This window comes from Ochotona princeps, chromosome 2 (assembly GCF_030435755.1).
Source record: "Ochotona princeps isolate mOchPri1 chromosome 2, mOchPri1.hap1, whole genome shotgun sequence".
Classification (NCBI taxonomy): Eukaryota; Metazoa; Chordata; class Mammalia; order Lagomorpha; family Ochotonidae; genus Ochotona; species Ochotona princeps.
In genome coordinates, this window is record NC_080833.1 from 41043470 (window position 1) to 41057325 (window position 13856).

The window sequence follows — 13856 nt, forward strand, 5'->3', positions numbered from 1 at the left end:
TTACATACTTTATCACCTTGACATTCACGATGTTTATCTACCCTTGACCCGTCCCTCCTGCTTTGCTCCCTGTATCCACCTGCAGAAGATCTTGTGATTCACATAGAAAGATGTGGGGGGGGGCTCTTACTATTCTGCATTTGACTTTGAGGTTTTTTCCCCCTGGGTCTGGACTTCCTCAGGCTTCTCTCATTCTTTCTCTTTTCTAACTGTTCATTCTCTAGCTTTCCTGGCCTCTTCTTCTTTACATGTTGCCGCGCTCTAGAGTCTCACCCTGTGCCACACTCTACATCCTGGGTGATCTCAGTGCTGCCTATGGCTTCAGCCACCTTCACTGGATTGCAATTTTGAAATTTGTTATTTCAGTTTTAGATGTCTTTCCTCACCTTCAAATAAATGCACTGACTTGCTCGTTAACCACATATCTTCATTTGGATGTGTCACCTACTTCAAACTCAACACATTCTGGGAGCTGGCCTCTTGGTGCAGGTCATGCCTTTGGCCTTTTGAGGGAGTGAACTAGTCAAAGGAAGATCTCTCTTTCTCTGTTTCTCCTGCTTCCTGTAACTCTGTCTTTCAAATAAATAAAATAAATTCTTTTTTTTAAAAAAGATTTATTTATTACAGAGCCAGATATACAGAGAGGAGGAGAGACAGAGAGGAAGATCTTCCATCCCATGATTCACTCCCCAAGTGAGTCGTAACGGCCGGTACGCGCTGATCCGAAGCCAGGAACCTGGAACCTCTTCCGGGACTCCCACGCGGGTGCAGGGTCCCAAAGCCCTGGGCCGCCCTCAACTGCTTTCCCAGGCCACAAGCAGGGAGCTGGATGGGAAGTGGAGCTGCCGGGATTAGAACCGGCGCCCATATGGGATCCCAGGGCGTTCAAGGCGAGGACTTCAGCCGCTAGGCCACGCCGCCGGGCCCAAATAAAATAAATTCTTAAAAACACACTCAACACATTCAACAGAAATCAGCGTTCTTTCCAATCCTCTCTCTTTCATGTGTTTCCAACCTGGAGTTCACCTGACTCCTTTCCTAGCATCTCAATCCTTCTTGTCTTCATCCTCTTCCGTTCCATACACTCTGTGCATGCTTTTAGCCAGGCCTCATTGACTCTCAGAGAGTGATTTTCCTGACTCTGGTAAGGTATCAGTCCTCGGGACAGCAGAGTTGCCCTTCTAAACCATATATATCCGACAGTATCGCATTGTCTTGTCACAATATTCCACGTCACAGTTATTAAGGATGTGTGAAAGAATGGCCTTCTGAGTTGGTATGAAACATAGCAATGGGAAGATCAGTTGTAGCTGTGAGTGGACACCAGAGTGATAATCTACAGACTGTCTCAAAGAGGAACTGCAATTTGAGCTGGGATTTCAATGCTAATACTTTCCCTAGGCAGAGAAAGTGGGGAAAGACATTCCAGGAAGAGAGAATAGCAAGAGACAGGCAAGGAAGCAGCAATTTAAAATATGTTATCACAGCAATAAATAAGTGCAACATTAGGTAAAAAGATGGCCTAGGTTTTGGTATGAGAGACAGAGAGGGAAACAGAAGGAAAAGGCAACGAGTTTAGTTCAAATCAGTTTCATACTCAATGTGGGCTGCTATGTCACAAGTAGTAGTCTTTTTTTTAAGATTTGCTTATTTTTATTGCAAAGTCAGAGACAGAGACAGAGACAGAGAGGAAGATCTTCCGTCCAATGATTCACTCCCCAAGTGAGCCGCAACGGGCTGGTACTGACCCGTTCCGATGCTGGGAACCAGGAAGCTCTTCCGGGTCTCCCATGTGGGTGCAGGGTCCCAAGGCTTTGGGTCATCCTCGACTGCTTTCCCAGGCCACAAGCAGGGAGCTGGATGGGAAGTGGAGCTGCCGGGATTAGAACCGGCGCCCATATGGGATCCCGGGGCTTTCACGGCGAGGACTTTAGCCACTAGGCCACGCTGCCGGGCCGTCATAAACAGCATTCTTATACTGGAGGTTTAGGAGCGAGGAACTCAATTACCTAAAGAAACTACTTTTTCCTTGACTTTCTTTCTTTTATTTATTTATTTATTTATTTTACAAAGTTACTTATTTTTTATTGCTAGATCAGATATACAGAGAGGAGGAGAGACAGAGAGGAAGATCTTCCATCCAATGATTCACTCTCCAAGTGAACGCAACGGCCAGTGCCGTGCCAATTTGAAGCCAGGAGCCAGGAACCTCCTCCAGGTCTCCCATGTCGGTGAAAGATCCCAAGGCTTTGGGCCATCCACGGCTGCTTTCCCAGGCCACAAGCTGGGAGCTGGATGGGAAGTGGAGCAGCCGGGACTGGAACCGGCACCCATATGGGATCCTGGTGTGTTCAAGGCAAGGACTTCACCCACTAAGTCACTGCGCTGGGCCCACTTGACTTTCATATACTGAGATGAGTGGTATAGAAGATGTATTCCTCTAATCTACTCGCTCCTCCAAGCCAACTCAAATAAATAGATAAAATGTAAGTTTAAAGCTATGTTTCTATGCCTCCCCTTTTCTTAAGATTGCCTGTAAGTGCTAGGCAGGTTGGCACCACTGCCACTGCCTCACGGTGTCTAACAAGGAGGCTGTGTGCTAAATTTGAGGCTGCACAAATGGCCAAACCCTTAGGTTGATGATTTAGATACCAAAAAACAAACAACAAAGCCAAACAATGCAATCAGGTGTTTCATATTAGTATATGGAAGGCCATGGTAATGGCTTAGAACTTCAATCCCTTCAACTCCATGTGAGAGACCGGATTGATCTCTGGAGTTCTGGCTTTCTTGATTCAGTTAGTGTAGACATTTAGGAGTGAAGCAAGCAAATGGTTTCTCTCTACATATTGCTCTCTCTCTCTCTTTGTGAATGTATCTGTCTGTTTCTCGCTTTCAAATAAACAAAATGAAAAAAGATGTCTTGGGCTCTGTTAAAGTTTTCCAAGACACAAAGTGATGAATAGTCAGTTCCACCTAAAGGAAAAGGGTATTGATAAAACACTGGAAACTTAGGGTATCTGGGATTGGGATCTGCAGAAGAACATTAGAAAGAAAGGGCCCGGCGCAGTAGTCTAGTGGCTAAAGTCGCTGCCTTGATCACGCTGGAATCCCATATGGCCACTGATTCTATTCCTGGCAGCCCACTTCCCATCCAGCTTCCTGCTTGTGGTCTGGGAAAGCATTGGAGGACAGCCCAAAGCTTTAGGACCCTGCACCTGTGTGGGAGGCCTGGCAGAGACTCCTGGTACCTGGCTTCGGATCAGCTCAGCTATGGCCATTGTGTTCACTTGCATGCAAGATCTTCCTCTGTTTTTCCTCCTCTTTGTATATCTGACTTTGCAAATAAATAAAACAAAAAATAAATCTTAAAAAAAAAGAAGGAAAGGATAAAAGATCAGTTCATTTCTCTTTCCTCTAACTAGAACATTCATAGAACCTAGGTGTCCTAAAATATTTTTTCTCCCTTCCCTAAATACTTTTAGGTTCCAAATCATAGCCAAGTTTTCTTAAACTTGATGCTTTTTACTCTCCAACTAGAGGAAGGATGGGAGATATCCAGGACTTGTTGTTTATGGACAGAATAAGCCATGTCTCATTTTACTTTTCCTAAATTTGAGCATGATCTCTTTTTTTTTTTCCTACACCCAGCAAAGGACTGCTTCATGTAAGTTTCTGTTTTCCCTTAAGAAGGCAGTGTTCTGGAAATGCTGTTTTATTTAACGGATAACACATGCCAACCAAATATGACAACAATAATGGCCAAAACAAAAAGCAGTTGGTGGAAAGTTTAGGAAAAAAAAGCAGTCTACCACCAACAACAGAAGGCAGTATGGAGTAATTTGCACCTACACTCCAGGCTGTGAAAAAGTTAAAAATTATTTATGCTAGAGACTAAAACCAAAAAAAAAAAAAAAAAAAATCACATTTCTGAACAGCTGTGTAAAGGAAGGAACTGTTATTTTGAAAAAACACAATCCATTTTGTTGTTTGCTTTTCAATAAAACCCAAGCGTGGCTATTTACATGATTAGTCCTACACAAGTTTCAAACTTTGGTGTTGTCTCTGATCCTCCTCTACCCCTCCCTGTTCCGTCCATTGTTTTAAAATCTTATCTCCAAACCCTTTCTTAGTAAAGACACAGTAAGAGTATCTTTCTGTTCTCCATCCCTGATGTCACTGTCCAAGCCGGGACTCCTCCTTATTTCTTACTCGTCTTTTTAAAAAGTCTCTTTGTCTTCCCATTGTCGATAAGATCCCTATTTATCTTAGTTTCAGTTTTGCTTCAAGAAAATCTTTTCAAAATTATGTCTTCCAATTTATTTTTCTTCCAATTGGCAGGATAAATTAGTTCCAGTTTCTGTCCTATGATGTTTAGGAGTTAACGTCGTTTGTACCTGGGTCATATACAAGACATTTATTTATACACAAGTACTTATAGCTAGGACGAAATGAATCCAGGGTAAAAAGACCCAGATTCTAATTCTAGTTTTCCATTTACTAGTTATGTAACTTTTGGCAAGTTCTAGTGTTCTTCTCTATAATAATACATATTTATTTTTTAAAGTCAGAGGGGCAGAAATACAGAAAGCATGAGACCTGCTTCCTCAGACGTCTCCACCAGCTAGCACTGGACAGGCTGAAGACAGTTACTTCATCTAGGTCTCTCACATGAGCGGCAGGGGCCTAGACACTTGGGCCATCTTCTTCTGCTTCTCCAAGGCTATTAACAGGGGGCTGGGTTGGAAGTGGGACATCTGGGACATGAATCAATGCCCCTATGGCCCAACAGGAGGCAGTTCCAACAATCCAAATCTCCAAGGATTACTGGGGAGATTAAACAAGTAAATGTCAGAAATGCTGTTCAGCATTGTCCTTGAAAAAAAAATTTTTTTTTGAAAGTGGGTAATACCATTTATTCATTAATTACATTGTATTACGTGACACAGTTTCATAGGTACTGGGATTCTCCCCACCCCTCCCTAAACCCTCCCCTCATGGTGGATGTCCTTGAAATTTAGTAGATCAGTTTCAATAGAAAACATACATCAGAATCTAACAATGATTAAGTACTTTTGTGGGCCCTGCACTGGGCAAGGTCCTAAGACTGTGTTCCTGCTCTCTTCTTAAAATTTTTCTCTTTTTAAAAGATTTATTTATTTGAAAGGCAGAATTTCAGAGAGAGAGAGAGACAGGGTGGGAGAGAGAGAAAATTGGTTGTGTTTTCTGCTTCATGCCCCCAAATGGCCACAGTGGCTTGAGCTGGGCCAGGCAAAAACCAGGAGCCTGTAACTCCATCCAGCTTTCCCACAAGGATGCCAGGACCCAAGCATCTTCTGCTGCTTTCCCAGGTGCATTAGCATGGAACTGGGTAGGAAGTGGAGCAATAGGACTAGAATCAGAACTCCAATATGGGATGCCTGCAATGCAATTAGCTGCTTAACTTGCTGTGCCATAACAGCAAGCTCCCCATCTCCTGCCCAGATTCCCTATTTATAAAATGTGGCATCTGATACACTCAGTTATTGTGATGATTAAATGTGATAAGGCATATGATATTTCTGGCAGAATTTCTAGCACAGAAAAGATAACAAATGGTGAAATTAATCAGAAATAAAATATCCAAAACGTAAGAGAGCAGTTTTGTATTATGCTCAGTTGTGCATACCTGTGTCCTGGTTATCCAGGTATTACTGTCCATCAGGCACTGTTGTAAGCTCCTTAAAGCTCATTTAATCCTCAAAGCAATCCTCTGCAGGCAGTTAGAGTTGTGAGTCACATCTTAAATAGTGAATCAGAGGGGAAGCTAAGGCATAGAGAAATTAGAAAACTTGCCTAATGCCACATAGCTACTAAGTAATGGATCTGGGTTTCAAACTGAAGTATAGTGACAACCAGGCCATGTTTTGAGAAATGCATTGTTAGGCAGTTTCATCAAGTAGACTTGCATTAATCTAGAGGGTCTAGGTGCTACACAACTGAAGAGGATCTATAGCCCATTTTAAATTTTTACTTTTCAAATTTTTGTCATTAACAACTAAAACACAAACATACACGTTGGCCTAGGACTACACAGGGTCAGGATCGTTAGTGTCACTGTCTTCTGCCTCCACATCTCATTTCATTGGAAGGTCTTCAAAGAGCAGTGGCACAGTCATCTCCTGTTTTCTGAAATACCTCCTGGAGGACTTGCCTGAGGTTGTTTCATGGTTACCTCAGAGAGAAGGACAGAGAGATCTTTCATCTGCTGGTTCATTTCCCAAATGACCTCAATGACCGAGCTGAGCTTATCCGAAGCCAGGAGCCTGGAGCTTCTTCCAGGTCTCTTACATAGGTGCAGGGGCCCAAGGAATTGGACCTACCTCTGCTGCTTTCCTAGGCCACAGGCAGGGAGCTGGATGGGAAGTGGAATAGTCGGGGATAGACCCAGCACCCATATGGGACACCAGTGGTGCAGGTGGAGGTGCCTGTTGAACCACAGCACCGGCCTCAAACTCTCCTTCCCCTTCTTTTTTAAAAATAAGAATCAACATACTGTAAAATAATAATAATAAACAAAATAGTAAATACATACACCAATAACACATTTTTTTATCACAATCAAGTATTGAGTATTGTACCTAATTGTGTATGCTATGCTTTAATTGGGACTGGCAGGCTTCCATATGACTATGTGTGTTTACAGCAGCACTGTCCTTAAACATCTGAATTATGAAATACAGTAAGAGTACAAATGGCTACCAGGTCACTAGGCAATAGCAATTTTTTTGAGCTCCATTGTATTCTGAGGTGACCACTATAACATACATGGTCTGTTCCTAACCAACATGCTTGCTAAGTGGCCTGTGACTGCGGCGTGGCCACAGAGTTCATATGCTTAATTCCTAAACTTCGAACCTCCAGATAAAAACTGCTTCATTTTGCCTCCACCTCCCTGTCTCCCTTCTGCCAGATGTCATGTTTCTCCCTCTCCTGAAAATCAGTAAAATGATATTTCTTAGTACCTTCAGTCTGAAAAAAACAAAACAAAAACCCTTGTTGATCTCACTTCACTTTCAGCTAATTCCTCCAGTCAAGCACCGACTCAGTTTCCAGCTCTACATGCCCCTTTCTAAGAAGCCTGCACTGACCATCCAACCTGATGAACCCGTCCACTGGCTTTCTATTCTGTTAGGTCATCTTAGCCACTCTGCTGGAAAGCGTCTGTTATCAGGATCCCAGAGCTGTTTTTGTGATGGAATGTAGGCTCTTAGATTACAAGACACATTCACTGTTGTATTCCCCGGCCTTGAACTGTGAATGCCTGGATATTGTAGGTGGCTGTTAAAGACTTACACTGCCCTTGCAAGTGGTAAGTGACTTGGTCAGCTACTTTTTCCCTGATCCGCTATTCCTATCATACTGACCTCCTTGCTGTTCCTTCAATACAGCAGACTCACTCACTCCTGGCGTCTGTCATTCCTTGGGGGGGGGGGGGGGCTTTCCTCCTTCTCACTCTTTGGTTCAAAGTCAACTTTCTCATTCAAGTGTTCTCAATTTGGGAATGTAAACGAGCAGTCTTAGCTCTCTCTAGCCTTGTTTTTTTCTTCATGGCATTTACCATTTTTTTTTCTCATGGAACTTACTATACCTTTGCCTGTTCCCGTCTCCCTCAACCATCATGAAGGTTGTGCTATTTCCTAACGCCCGGAAGACTGCCTAGCGCACAGCAAATACTTGTTTAATGCTGTATTCGCGTAAATGAGTATCACGTGTGAAATCTTCTGGACGCGTAAGGTATCAGCACGCCTAATAAAATTATCCTTGTGCCTGCCTTTTCACATCCCCGGCATGTTACTCGTCCTACACACAATAGGCACTCCGACACGGCGCGTTCCAAAGCACTTGTAGGGGGCGTGGCTCGGCGAATCCACAGCGCGAGGCCGCCTTCGTCCCCGCCCCCGCCCTGCAGGCCCCGCCCCCCGCATGCCGAAGGCCATATAGGCGAGTGACGTCAGGCCGTTTGTTGTCATTAGCGGCTCCCAAGATGGCGTCCATCGTGGAAGGGCCGCTGAGCAAATGGACTAACGTGATGAAGGGCTGGCAGTACCGTTGGTTCGTGCTGGACTACAACGCAGGGCTGCTTTCCTACTACACGGTGAGCCCTCGGGGGGGAAAGCTCCGAGCACCCCAGCGCCGCGCTCCGGGTGTGGAAGCGGGGGCCGGGGTCTGGGGTGGCGGGGCTGAGAGGTTGCTAGGCTGGGGGTGCCGCCGTACGGGAGGGTTCCCTCGTGAGGGAGGGCTTTGCGTCCCGGACAACCAATGGGGGTGAAGGAGATGCGGGCACAGCCAGTCAGTCTGATCTACGGGGTGGGGGCGAGCCGAGTTTTTTGTGAGGGTCGGGTGTCGGGCTGTGGTGGGGTCCCGCCCAGCCGTGAACAGAAAAGGGTGGTCGTGGGTCCTGGTGGGGAGGTTCCGGTCGTGCCTTGTGTGCTGTGTTGTTCTGCTGTCGTGGACTTTACACTGTGCCCCCTCAGGCTCTGTGAGCCGGGCCCCACCCCTTAGCTCCCCTGCACCGCTTTCTCTGAACAGTGGCCAGACGAGACTGACCAGGTCTAAAGGTCACCCTCGGACCCACACCGAGGGATCTGAAATCTTCTTGTCAGTCGGGGCTGAGTGTCTCCTTCAGGGGACGCACCCCTCCGTGCAGCGGGACGCGAGCGTCAGCGACCGCTCAACTTTTGAGAGCGGAGGCTGTCCTACGCGCCAGTCTTTTGTTAACCCAGGGAAAGAAGAGGGAGAGTGCGGTGTCCCTTGAAAGTTACATTCTGGGGGAGGACTGGGTTCAGGGACTCGCTGACGCTAGCACGTGTCAGTGGCTGTGGCCAAGCCGATGAACGAACGCCTGCGAATCTGGTCTGATGATCGCCTCCGCCCCCATTTGCAATAGAAATGGAAGGTGGGTGGAACTAGAGAGAAATTACTTCCGAAGGTACTTTCTTGGAATGCTGTGTAGTTAATAATAACCACGGAGAGGGAGGCAGCTACTTCAAAGGACAAGATAGAATGTCTTGGAAGCTTCAGGGGTTCTTTGAAGGCGAAGAAAAATAAGAATATGGAAGAAGAGCTAATGTTAATGTCTTTCTTCCCTTATTTACACAATACGGAGCTCCTGCTTGTGTGTGTGTGTGGGGGGGGGGGGGGGGCCTGCCGGCAGGAATCCACGGTGAGGAAGTCAGGAACCGTTCTCTTCCCTGGAGCTTCCAGTCCGGTCTAGGGGGTCTCTTACTTCATCTTACTGAGTAATTCCGTGAGGTGGGTCTTCATTATCCCCTTTTTAAGATCCCGATTTCACAATGTGCTCAAGATCACATAGCAGCAGTTAAGTGGTGAAATCAGGGTGCCGACTTCTCAGCCTTCTTCCCACTGAACTTTACTTCTTCCACGATGGAGGAGAGAAAAGTGCAAGCTGTGAATTACTAAAGGCTCGCTTGCAAAAGTAGAAGTTATTTCTTCCGCCATCCTTCAACCATCCACTTCCTTTCTCAACATAATTTTTAAGGGGAAAAAGGCTAAACATGAATGAGTCTTACACATATTGCTCAAGATTATCTTTTGGAAGGCACGAAAGAGAGGCAGCTGAATATTATATCCTGAAAAGCCTTGACTTATGAAATCCCATGACTCAGATAAGTGTAGGGTAATAATGGGTTTCAGAAGATGTGATAATCAGAAAAATCTCATGGAACCTGTTCAAGGTAGGATGATTTCAGCGAGTGGCACTGTGGAATTAAGTTACTCTATAAATCCAAAGTTTTTATGGTCTCAGTCAAGGGCCATAGTGGCCCTAATCTGGGGTTGTTGGCAGCTCCTAGTCCAGATAGAAGTTTCATTTCTCCTGTTGTTCTTCCTTTAATGTGTTCTTTTTCTACCTCCTTTCCTTTTTAGTTTTTGAATACTTGGATGAGTGTCTTCTCATCTCACTGGCTGCATAAGGCTTTTCATATACTTTTTATTTTTCCTTCACATTTAAATTACCTTTTGATCTACAACATAATGGTTCAGAGGTATCATATTTCCCACTAATGACAGCTTAGAAGTTTTTTTTTTTCCCTCTAGTACTTCTGTGTTAAGCTGTTTTCATGCAGGAAATCGTGTGCTGTTTTGTGAAAATAAGATGATACCCAAACCAAATTATTAAAGTTTGGCAACTATGAGGCGATGGGGGATGATAGTCATTCATTTCAAGGGAATATAGGAGATACATTGAATGTTGATGAAGAGCTATGTCTACTTGGGCACTCTGCTTCATTGTGGTAGGATTTGAGGACAGACACCGGTGATTTGTCTGTAGCTGATAGCTTGGAGCTGCCTAACTGAAGAATTAGCTGTACAGTCTGTTAAGCAGGGCAGTGAAGAGCAAGTCATTTTATTCATTGTTTCTAAAGTTGTGGGCACTAGTCTGGCTCTGTGATTGAAGGTCTGTTTGAGGCTAAGATGAACACCCAGACTGGTCCTGCTGTCAAGTTGGCCTGTATTGAGAACTGATACTGAGTTAATCGCAAAATTGGATTAGGCTTGCTGCAATTACTGTGAACGGAATACAGTCAACCCTAGCTTTCCCTCACCCCTGGAGCCTCACCAGACTTAACCACTGGGAATAGAGTGGTTGTTACGCTAATTGTTGCATTTCATATTCTCCTATTGTTTTTACAATCTGTGACTCTTGAGTTTTGAAAGAGTTACTGATTACCACTTTGAGGAAAGTAGATTTAGGCAGTCTTTTTAGCTCAAACTCAATTATTAGAAATGTAATACACTGTAATTCATTTAGCAAGCATTTATTAAGGCCAGCTTTGTAATAGGCATTATATTATATATCCTGGGAGCGTAACCCTGACAAAGAGCAAATTTCTCCGTGTAGAAACTTGTGATGTGGCAGAGAAGACACTGAAGCTTAATTTTAAAAAATATGACAAATCCTGCAATAGAAATAATAGAGTGCTGTGGGAACACTGCCTGTAAAAGGCCAGAGAGGTATTTGAGCTGAGGCTTTCAGGGTAAAAGGAAAAGGGCATTTCAGGGAGTATGAATATGCGTAAATTGAGACTGTAAAGTACATTAAGAGGATATTGAGTATTTCCAAGCAGCTCTGTTGTAAAGGTGTATGTGGAAGATAATAGGAGGTTAAACCCAGAAGGTAGTTGGACCCATAAATCAGGCCTGGGGATAAAGATCTCTTGGGTTACAGCACGTAATGTTTTAGTGGAATTTTAAAAAATTAGATACACAGAGAGGGCTAAGGCTATAAATTTGAAAAAAGTCATATCAACCCCCAACGGTGCATGTGAAACATAATCACAAAGGAAGATGAGAAGGGATGGAAGAGTGAGGGCTCTAGGTACAGAAGTAGTTGGGAAGTAGCACGTAAGTGGGGTTTGTGTCCTTTTTGAATTTATCCAGTGCCTTTTAAATTTTTTTTTATTTATTTGAAAGTCAGTGACAGAGAGAGAGGAGAGAGAGAGGGAAGGAGCCTACCAAGTGCTGATTCATTCCCCAGATGGCACAATACCAGCATTGAGTCAGGTGGAAGCCCCATGAGGCAGGAGCTTCTTCTTGGTCTACCATGTGGATGCAGGACTTAAACACTTGGGGCAGCTTGTTATTTTCCCAGGCCATTATCAGGGTGTTGGATTGGGAGAAGAGTACTCAGGACAGGAACTGGTGCCTAAATGGGATGCCAGTGTAGCAGGCGGTGGCTTTCCTGCTACACCACAATGCCGGCCTCTATCCAGTGTTTTGTGTGTTTTTTTTTTAAAAACAACTTTTAAAAAAATTATTTTTTAAGATTTATTTTTAATGATGTTTACATATTTAAGAAGGATGCATGGCCATGTGGATCACTGATTAGGATGGGAAGGATCAAGGATTAGGGAATATTGGGTTGCCGGAGTCCAGCTCCGGCCCGGGGTTCAGAACTCGTGAAGTGTGCGTGGAGTCGGCGCAAAGAGGAAGAAAGAGACGGACCACTAGGATTCCATGATGATGGTGGACTATGCAATAAAGCCATCCGCTTTATTTATACAGTCAGTCAAACTCTGGCTCAGACTTTTTACGTCATGATCAAATGGGTGTTGCTAAAGATAATTCTGCCGTTTGTCTCACCTAAGGCAAGCTCAACCAGTAACACATACCTCTTGAATCAGCTAAGGGAGGAATGTGTCCCGAGGCAGGACCCAAAAGATCAAAGAGAGAGAGAAAAGAATAGATTCCCCCAGCACCTGGAGGGTTAGCACCCTTGATTAGCATATGGTGAATGGGGGCAGCTGTAGCAGCAGTAGGTAAAAACCTTTATGCTAAAAGCGAATATCAGTAACATCAACTCCCAAGCTCTGCACAGATACCATATGTCCCAGAAAACTCATTGGGGAAGTCGGGTGTCCGGCAATGGAAAGCGGGCTGCATTCAGATGATCAAAGCAACATCCCTCCGAAGCCTTGCTCGGCTGGGAGTTCCTTCGCGGTCTTGCCTGCAATGGAAGCAATGCTCCTCACGCCCGGCATTGGGTGACACCCTTGTTTCCAATTTTCTTTATATTCTTCCTGTATCTGGTCTGGGAGAAAGGGCCGGGGAAGGGAAGAAGCTGCACCCTCTATTCTAACCATATCAGCACCCGGTGTTGGGAAACAGCCACCTGATGTCATTCCAAGGTCCCAGGTGTGAAACATGCTCCGAGGATTCTGCTTAGGTGGTGTCGATAGTTCTGAAATACTGTTGATTTCATTGCTCCAAGGATGAGAAAATCTTTTTAAGGTCCATTGGTTGACACAATCTATTTCGAAGTCTCCATTTGCTTAGATACTTGCTGTCAACGCTTGGCTGGGGTAGTTGACCAGTTTGTTTTGCCCACCATCCTATGCTGTGGTAGTAGATGTCCTCTGGAGGACTCTATGGATTGCCATGTTCCCCATGTGCATCTGCGTATGCCATCCACTGTCCTGTCTTAGCAACTGAAGAGGGCCAGTTTTGATACACGCACTCCATGGTCAGACTACAGTTTCTTTGGTTCCCCCTGTGATTGGAGTTCCAACTGTTCAGTTGTGGGACAGGGGGATCCCCAAAGAAACCTCATCTGAAGTGTCTATCCAGTGTTTATTGAGTATATACTGCATGCCTGGCTCTTTGCTAGGAATTGGGGTTAAAGTGGCAAGTAAGAGGATTCCAGGCATGCTGTCAGCTGGGGGATATATCATTTAGGGGCTGTGATGAGGACAGCATATGGTATTGGGAGGGGAGAGGTTCATAGGTGGTTTTACTTGGGGAGTTAGGAAAGGTGTAATAGAAGAAGCAGGTTTGCTGTTACCTGAATGGGTATGAAGTAACCATGGGAGTGAAGGGGCAACTGCTTGAGATAAAAGGAAAAAGAACTTTCTGGTATTTTTTGTTTTGTTTTTAGCTTGTCAGCCGTGTAACTTGGATTGTGAAAGTGGTGGTAATGAAAGATGAGCTGGAGAACTGAGCAGAGGCCAGAGAATGAAAGGCTTTTTGGCAAACCTTGATAAGGAGGAATTTGAACCTTATCTCCAAGGCGGGGGTGAGCAGTTTCAGGATTGTTAGTGTGCTTTATCAGAGGAAAAGAATTTAATACAGAAGATTTCTGATGTGTGTAAGAGGAAAGAGGGAAGAAAAATGAATTTCTGTCATCTAGCTTGTAGAACTGTCATTATATAGCCAATCCTGTTTTAGTAATACTTTCATTGCCTGTTTTCTTTTCGTTGGATTATTTTAAAGTAGATTCCATATTACTATGGTTCATTTGTGAATATTTCATGCATATGATTATACAAGCTAAGGTCTCTCTGTTTAAAGGATGGTAT

The 13856-nt window shown here is 44.5% G+C and overlaps 1 protein-coding gene across 4 annotated transcripts in view; it reads left to right on the plus strand.

Annotated features, from left to right (window-relative positions):
* The first annotated feature begins 7810 nt into the window (after positions 1–7810).
* The window catches only part of OSBPL9 (oxysterol binding protein like 9), a 162650-nt gene continuing 156604 nt past the window's right edge, over positions 7811–13856 (plus strand). For 2 of the 4 annotated variants that reach the window (XM_058654925.1, XM_058654928.1), the window contains exon 1: positions 7811–8137. In XM_058654925.1, coding sequence (XP_058510908.1) covers positions 8027–8137 — 111 coding nt within the window. In that variant the 5' untranslated portion in view covers positions 7811–8026. The remainder of the gene's footprint in view (positions 8138–13856) is intronic. The other 2 variants (XM_058654920.1, XM_058654915.1) reach the window with 2 other exon arrangements.